The sequence below is a fragment of the Sesamum indicum genome, linkage group LG11 (assembly GCF_000512975.1).
Source record: "Sesamum indicum cultivar Zhongzhi No. 13 linkage group LG11, S_indicum_v1.0, whole genome shotgun sequence".
NCBI classification, from domain to species: domain Eukaryota; kingdom Viridiplantae; phylum Streptophyta; class Magnoliopsida; order Lamiales; family Pedaliaceae; genus Sesamum; species Sesamum indicum.
Window position 1 is genome coordinate 6,115,048 of NC_026155.1, and position 8,859 is coordinate 6,123,906.

The window sequence follows — 8,859 nt, forward strand, 5'->3', positions numbered from 1 at the left end:
GGAAATGAGGTGGGGGTGGGGCAGCGGGGGTAAGGGGATGGGGTGGGGGTGGGGTAGTTAGTTTTTTATATATATAATAATAATATTTTTTTAAAATTTTAAATTATTTATATATAATATAAGTTAAATAATTTGTTGAATTTAGACCTTGCATTTCTTTAAAAATTTAACGGTTAAAATTAATTAATTAAATCTAACGATCAATATTTGATAAAAAAAGATCCAAAGGTCATTAAAATAAAAAATAATATATATTAAGTATGGGTATAACGGTTATTTTATTAAAAAATTAACATCGTTAGTTAGATTTAACGGAGAGGGGGCGATTGAGCTACGTTTAAGAAACACTGGGGGATTTTTAGCCTATTTTTAAAACAGAAAGAAATTTTTTACCGACCTTTTAAAACATATGGGAGTTTTATACATTTTGGCCCAAAAAAATCCTCATGTTTTGTAAATCCTATAAAAAACCCCATTGCCATTAGTGACGGAGTGTGCACTGCACTCTCGAGTGGTGCGAGTTGGGGACTGTTTTGGCGTCCTTGAATAATCTTTTGTTGCCATTATGATTAAAATACCTCTATATGGCTATATAATAGTTTTTGGGCATTTTTGACTTATTTTTAACTTATTTTGAGTATTTCGTTTTCATATCTCTAAAAATAAAAAAGTTTCTTTTAAATATAGAAAAGAAAATTATATAAAATTTTTAATGTTTAATAAAGTAAATTAAAATCTAATACAAAATATAGATATATCTCCACAGATATGGATATTAATTAGTTATAGAAATTATACAATTAACAAATTTAAATGTTATATAATTAAAGATATTAAATAAATCATATTTATATTTATTACATTATAAAAATTATAGATTATTATTTTTTATTTCAATTTTTTTAACAATACCAAAAAAATAAAAATATATTTTTATACATATTAATATACATTATTACTTTTTATTTCTAATTTTTTGAAAAATATATTTATATTACATATAAAATGCCAAAATAATTAAAAAATTACAGTGAAAAGAATAATATACTAAATTTATGGTTTAAAAAAAAACTCCCCCCCCCCCCCCTTCTTCTTCTCTCTGATCCCTGGGCGACGGTGCTTCTTTCTTCTGCCATCGCCCTCTTTTCTTTTTCTGGGCGAAGTCGTCATCGCCAAGATTTGATTTGGGAGACGGGATGGGTGGCGGGGGAGTTAGGGTTTTTATTTTTTTTAATTATATATATAATAATAATTTTTTTAAATAATTTCAATTATTTATATATAATATAAGCCAATCAATAGAAGGGTATAACGGTCAAACGAGAATAAGTTTAATACCATTATAACTTTGTTAAAAAAAAAGAGAGAGAGTAAGCTGAGTTTTTAAAACACAAAGGACTGTTTTGCCAATTTCTAAATTAGAAGGGATTCTTTTAGTGAATTTTTAAAACACGAAGGGATTTTATGCAAATTTAATCTAAAAGCTATAAGCAGTTTTTCACCAAATTATTAGTAAAACTATACATATTAGGGTAAATTAAAGTGGGTTCCATTGAGATTTGCCATAATTATAAATATCATCTCGTTGTATAAAATACGTCCTTATGAGAGCTCGTTGTGTAGGGTGTTCGTTAGGGTATTTATAATTCTCAAAAGTCAAAACAAGATGGATTGTAATTAAAGCAAATTCAAGGGAGTCTATTGTAATTTACCTTAAATATTAAGTTAGTTATAAAAACATGGTGCAACTTCAATTTTTGTTTTGGATTAGTCCCAACTTTTACTATTAACTTACCATTTTCTTTTCAATTTATTCCCCTTAAAAGTAGAAACTATTGTAAATTTCCTAAATTATCAGGGGGAATTACATTTTGCCACCCGAATTATGTTTATTTATACACTTTTTTTATTATTTTTTTTTTGTTTTCTGTCAACTTACAATCTCAACTTTGTGAAATTTGCACTTTGCCATATATGACTATTCTTTTTGTTGATTTTACTAATAGAAAAATATCACATGCTATGCATATGTGAAGAATATAACATCACACAATCCTTATATATCACATGTGCATTGCATATGATTTTTTTGACAAAAAAAACTTAGTTGAAAGACAGTAATAAATTAAATGGCAAAGTGCAAAATTTTAAAAAGTACAAAATATTGTAAGTTGATACAAAAAAAAAAAAAAGATGACAAAATATAAAAACGGCAATAGTTCAGATGTCAAAATATAATTAACCCTGTATATACATTATACTAACTAATATATATTTAGAATAATATACTATAAAATATAAATTAATATTTATTATATGCACACAAGAATGAAACCACAAAAGACAGATGTTTGTATTTTCAAAAGCCCATTTTCAGTTTTACACTATTTTAACATTTTGAAAGCTTGTTTGTTTTGTCCGATCCCACAAAAAATACCCAATTTCAATAAAAATTTACAACCTAAGTCCATTTTCTCATATACATTTCTAGGCTTCGTAATTTCTTTTATCTTTAGCTATGAGAAAGACACGTCAAGACATGTTGTTGTCATGTCATCCTGACTTTTTCAATAATAAAAATAATGTTTTACTATAAATTCAAAATACAATATTTATAAAATACTTATATAACAAATCAAATCAAATAAAAAATTCTCATTTCTCACGCCTATAAATTTAGATTTAAAAACATATAAATCAAACATATTTTCTTTTCTCTCACAAAAATCAATAAATCAGTTTCACCCAATTAAAAGTAGTAAAAACCGAAAATAAAAATAAACACAAACCCAAACACCCATTCCTGGGAAAGAAAAAGAGGAGTGCATAAATTGGTAGAAAGAAATTACAAAGGGGCCAAGAGAATAATTGGAGAGTGGAAATGATGAATGAGAGAAATAAGAAGATCATGAGTGGGGCCCATGTGTTGCTATGGGATTGTGATGAGTGTAACAAAATTTCCCTTGTTGGGAAACAAAGAGCCAAAAAGATAGCACAGTAAGAAAAAAATTGGGTTTCCACTTTTCCCATTTGTAAGAAAATCAAATGTATGTCTTTTCATCAGTCCTTCAGTCCCCTCCTAACCCCACACCATAACAAACCTACCTATTTTCTTGATTTCCCCAATCCCAAAAACCTCTCTCCTCCCTATTTCAATCCCTCCCACTCCCACCTACTCTAAAGTTCTGATCTTGTTGATTTTGATACTGTATACATGGAGTTCTTCTACCTGTTCTTGTTCTGATCATAAATTGTTTCACCTTTCTTGCTTTTTGGGGTATGTGAAGACAGTTTCTTGAATTGGGAGAAGAAATCAAATCTTTTTGGAGAAGCCCATTTGGTAGAATTTTTTCTTTTGTTTTTTCTATATTGGAATCAAGAAAAGGGAAAAGGTTAGGGTTTTCAGAGTTGGTTTTTTGCTGCTTTTTTTTGGTACTGTGCCCTTGATCAATTATGAATTCTTGTACTTGTGCTCTTTTTTTACAGTTTAGTTTGTTTCTTTGTTGAAGGTACTGAGACAAAAAGGGGGCCCGGAGAAAGGAACAGTTCAAAGCTGGTGAATCTCAGAAAGAAAAAAAGATGTATGAAGAAAGTGCTGGTTTTGATCAGAACAGTTTGCATGAAGGGGGAGGTTTGGTTCAGGCTGAGGATGGTTTCTCTCAGACCCATATACCAAACTGCAATAACAACAACCAGAGTTTTTCCATGGAGGAACAGTCTAATTACCCTCAGAATCAGATGTCCCAACAGGATGTTGCTTTTTCTGCGCTGGAGATGGAGCTTCAGCACCATCTCAATCTGGAAATGGAGCAGTGTTACAACAATACCAGCAGTGGGAATCATGAGATTCAAGAAATTGTGCATGATTCCAACTGGCAAGAAATGACTAATTTTAATGGTGAAAATCAGTACCATCATCAGCATCAACCTCCTGCTGATTATGTCCAAAATGGCCACCACCACCACCACCAGCAAAATTTCACCACTGGTTCATTGCCTGAAACCCCATATCCCACCACACCTGATTTGCTAAACATGTTCCCCCTGCCCAGATGCTCACCGTCTTCTTTGCTCCCCAATTCTTCAATCACCTTTTCAAACTCAGCCCACAAGTCTCCTGGTTTCTTGGCCTCACTTGGGCTGTTGGGCGAGATCAATACTTCCGCAGACGGATCGTCGGCATCTGCTGGTGCTGTTGTGTATGACCCTTTGCTGCCTTTGAATCTCCCCCCACAGCCCCCCTTGCTGAGAGAGTTGTTTCATTCTTTACCACATGGGGGTTATACGCTTGGAGCCCCAAGAAATGGAACCCTTTTTGGTGGGGTGGATGAGAGAGATGTGAATGTGGGGTTGTATCAAAATGGTGATCATGGGAGATCATTTGATCATAATGGGGTTTTTGAGTTTACTGCAGGAGAAATTGATTGCATTGGTAAAAATAGGGATGGAAAAGATACTAAACATTTTGCCACAGAGAGGCATAGAAGAGTGCTCTTGAATGACAAGTATCAGGCTTTGAGGAAATTAGTTCCAAACCCCACCAAGGTTAATGAAATTCTATCTTCTTGTTCTAGCTGCATGTTAAGTAAATTTCACAACACATTCTTGCAATCAGTTCTATACTTTCAATGTGCTTGGTTGCATAGAATTACATACACACACACACACACATACACACATATAGCTTCTTTCTGCTTGTTAATTTCTAACAAATTGAAGTTTTCTTGTGAGGACAATCCAAGAATGATAGAGCATCAATCGTGGGCGACGCCATCGACTACATCAATGAGCTGAAGAGGACAGTGACTGAGCTCAAAGGGTGGGTGGAGAAGAAAAGATGCATAAAAGAAAGGCTCAAGAGGCCTAAGACAGAAGATGATGCAGTTATGGAAGGGAATGAATCAAAGTCTGTAGGTGAAATGGACAACCCCTACAACAGCTCATCACTCAGAAGCTCATGGCTTCATAGGAAATCCAAGAACACTGAGGTTGATGTTCGGATCATCGACGACGAAGTCACAGTCAAGCTAGTTCAACAGAAGAGAATCAATTGCCTACTCTTTGTGTCAAAGGTTCTTGATGAACTTCAGCTTGATCTCCACCATGTTGCTGGAGGGCTCATTGGAGATTACTACAGCTTCTTATTCAACTCCAAGGTGCTCATTATAATATCAACCCCTTTATGAATCAAGATTTTCCCCTTCTTTGCTCAAAGTTTTGTTCTTGCAATCTGTTGAACATGCACATGAAAATTTTTGTTTTGTGTTGTTGATCTTGCAGATTTGTGAAGGTTCAATTGTGTATGCAAGTGCAGTTGCAAACAAGCTTATTGAAGTTGTGGATAAACAGTATGCAGCAATCCCTCCAACTAGTAGCTATTAGGTATGTGAAAATACCCTTCTCTTCTTGACTTGTTACTACAAGATACTATGAAGTTATATTCATAGCTGAAATTGGAACAATTATATACATAATAATACAAGATTTGAGTACTTTCACTTTGCATTTTTGTTTCATTTAATATACGCACGCTGCCACACATATAAATAACAAAATATAACAAAATTTAATAAAATAGAAAAATCAAAATTCTAATTGTATTATTAGTCCTGTAATTATATCCATTCGGTAATTTAATCCTTCACTTTTTCTTAATTTCACTGTTTCTGGACAAAACTGACAAAAATTTTCAGAACTGGCTGAAAAGTGACATCATAACCCCGGCTAACTTCGAAAACTCCGACCAATTTTGTTCTACAATCGCAAAATCAACAATCAAAATTACAGGACTAAAGTGTAATATAACTATAATTACATGACTAAAAATGCAACTAAACCAAAAATCAAAGCCCACTATTCTATGCCTTAGTTCATGCAAAAATGTATTGGTAAGGACAAAATTATAAAACAGAAATAGTAAGTTGGCAGTTGTTACAGCAGAGTAAGAATAGGAAAAGGTACTGATCCAGTCAAAGGTTTTGGACACATTTTCTTGATATGGTTAGGCAGTAGTACTTGCACTCTTCCCTTCCATCACAAGGACTGCTACTTAATAATTTTAATTAAAAATTTTTTGTGTATATATAATTATTATTATTTTTTAATTGGTAGCATGGAGTTTACTACATATATATATATATATATATATATAAACATTCGTCCACCCAAAATTCAGACAAGTTTACTAGGTCTAGGTTGCACGTATACAGTAGTCATAAACTTTTCTTCTCTCTCTTTTTTTTTTTTTTTTTTTTCCTTTGGATGAATAATATGTCATTAACTAAAAAACCAAAAATGTGTGAGAAAATTAAGAAACTGATGACATGTATAAAATTTTCATATATATATGTAAATTTGAAGCTTTGATACATCCTCTTCATGCAATTGATTTTGTGACATTTTTTCTGAATGCACTGATAATCCGTCTCAAAATTCGTCGCAGTTGGTGATGGATTTTCTCCGTCCAACAAATTCGTATTTAATAAATTATTTTTTTGTAGTAATTCTTGTCTCTATTAAGTAATAAATATTTATTCAAATTAAGTTTGATAGGTTCCGATTAAATTAGTTATTTTAAATTTTTTTTTTAGGAATATATACTAACCAATATGTTTGTATATATATAGATCCATTACTCAAACAAGACATATTTTTCAACCAGAAGAAATGGCCTAAGAACTAATTAAAACAATAATGAAAATATTATCTAATTTCCAGGAAAAATTCAATGAAAACAATTTTTTAATTAGTATAAATAAATAAATATATATATATATATATATATATAGAACTAAGATTCTAATATAAATAATTATGAATACTGTATTTTCTTTTTTAAAAAAACTTATAAGCTTCTTAACATGTCATTTTTGGATTTTACATTAACTGATTCCTAAAATATGTAGTGAAATTTTACAGAATTTTAAGATATATATTTTTTTAAAAAAATTATAAACTCACCTAATCATCATTTATGTCAGTTAATTGATTAATTATTTTTTAGCCCACTTTTCTAGTTAACTAGTTTAGTTAACCCTAACAACATTTGATTTTTCTTAGAGGCTGTTTGGCTCAGCTTATTTAAAAGAATTTATAAGCTCGTGCATTTTATAAGATGTTATATCTTATCTTAAAAAGAAATTCATTAAATATTTGAAAAATAAGATTATAAAGCTTGTAAGACGTTAGTAGTAACAACTTTGTGAGCTCGTCTAAACACCCTCGTAATTTGACCAGTTTCTCTCTACGATATCGCGTCTTGTCGGTACTCAACACTTATACATGCTGCACTCGCGCGGTATTTTGTACATTAGGTGTATGAATGATTAACATATAGTTCTCGATTTTAAAAAAATAGTGTATCTGTCAATTATCCACTGACACAGCGTACTGTCCACCAAATGTAACATATATATAAATTTAATAATTCACTTAATAATTAATGCTAATGTAATAAATTTACCACCACTTAGTAACTCATGGAACAAAAATGTTCAATTTCTTTACATCAATTGATTCATATTTCATGTTGATTATTTATTTTTTCTTTTTTCATGTTTTGCAGAATATTGGGAGGCCCTTTTGATCCTACAATATGGTGAATTAGAGAACTATATAAATATATATATATATATATATTAATTGCAAGTATGAGAGATATTGGTAATTAATTAGGGTGCACTTCAGTTCTAAATAGTTCATCTTTTTAATTATCTTCAAATATATATTATTGTAATAATAAGACTATTATATATATATATATGGACAAAATGAATTTATATATTAGTGTTCAGAAATATATTTCTATATATATATATATATACACTTTTCGTTTTCGAATTTGGGGTTATTATATTAAAAAATTACAATTTTGATCTCATAATTATATGGGTTTTGGCAATTTTAATTTTATTGGCTTTTAATTTGCTAATTAAGTCACAAAATTTAAAAGAAAAAAAAGTTGCCAGATTAAGGCTAAATTCACCAAAAATTGCAAATCTAGCAAGAATTTGGCGTGTGAGCCTCATATTCCATCCAAATTTGTAATTTCAATCAATCTTGTCGTTAATTTACCAATTATTTAAAATTATAAGATTTAATAGCTAAACTGAATTTAAACAAGATAAAAATTATTTTAGCTAAGTTGTTTAGAAAATTGTGGGGACTACTAGCGATAAGGGATGACAATTTTGGTTCTGGTGGAATTTAATTTGGTATTTAAGTCATCCAATTTAAAAGATCGATCACTAAAAACAATTAATCCGCACGTGCTTCTCACCACGTGCACCTCACATAAGCCCCAAATCCCGACTAAATTGCAATTTTTAGTGAATTTTATCCTTAATGTGCTATTTTTCGAAATTGCAGGACTTCATTGTCAATTTGAATTCCAATTTAACTAAATTGTCAATTCTCGAGATCAAAAATATAATTTTTCCCGATAAATATATAAGTTGCATGCATCTTACACTAATAAAAGACAAGTTTTGTGAGATAAAAATATAAAAATTAAAATGTATCATAAATTTGGTCACGAAATCATTGATATTATATATATATATATATATATATATATATATATATTTATAATACTTTTTTATAATGATCCATAACTTATTTTCTTTTGGTATAACATAAACTAACAAATAATTCATATCTTTATATTAATTATTTTTTAATCATAAATAAAATTATTTATAATCATATCATATAATATTTTTATTTATTTTATCATATGCGTATATTTGAATATGTGCAACATATTTATATCTTTTTTAACATTCATTAATTCAACCAATATATCAATATATTAAAAATATTACACAAAAAATTACAATAACTCAATTAAATGATTATAAA

At 29.9% G+C, this 8,859-nt stretch overlaps 1 protein-coding gene across 1 annotated transcript; it reads left to right on the forward strand.

Moving 5' to 3' along the window:
• Positions 2,967-7,701, forward strand: LOC105173402 (transcription factor bHLH91-like). The gene is made up of 5 exons (XM_011095121.2): positions 2,967-3,392; positions 3,510-4,545; positions 4,743-5,156; positions 5,281-5,382; positions 7,565-7,701. Exons 2-4 carry the CDS (start codon positions 3,580-3,582, stop codon positions 5,380-5,382), a joined length of 1,482 nt encoding a protein of 493 aa, XP_011093423.1. The 5' UTR covers positions 2,967-3,392; positions 3,510-3,579; the 3' UTR covers positions 7,565-7,701.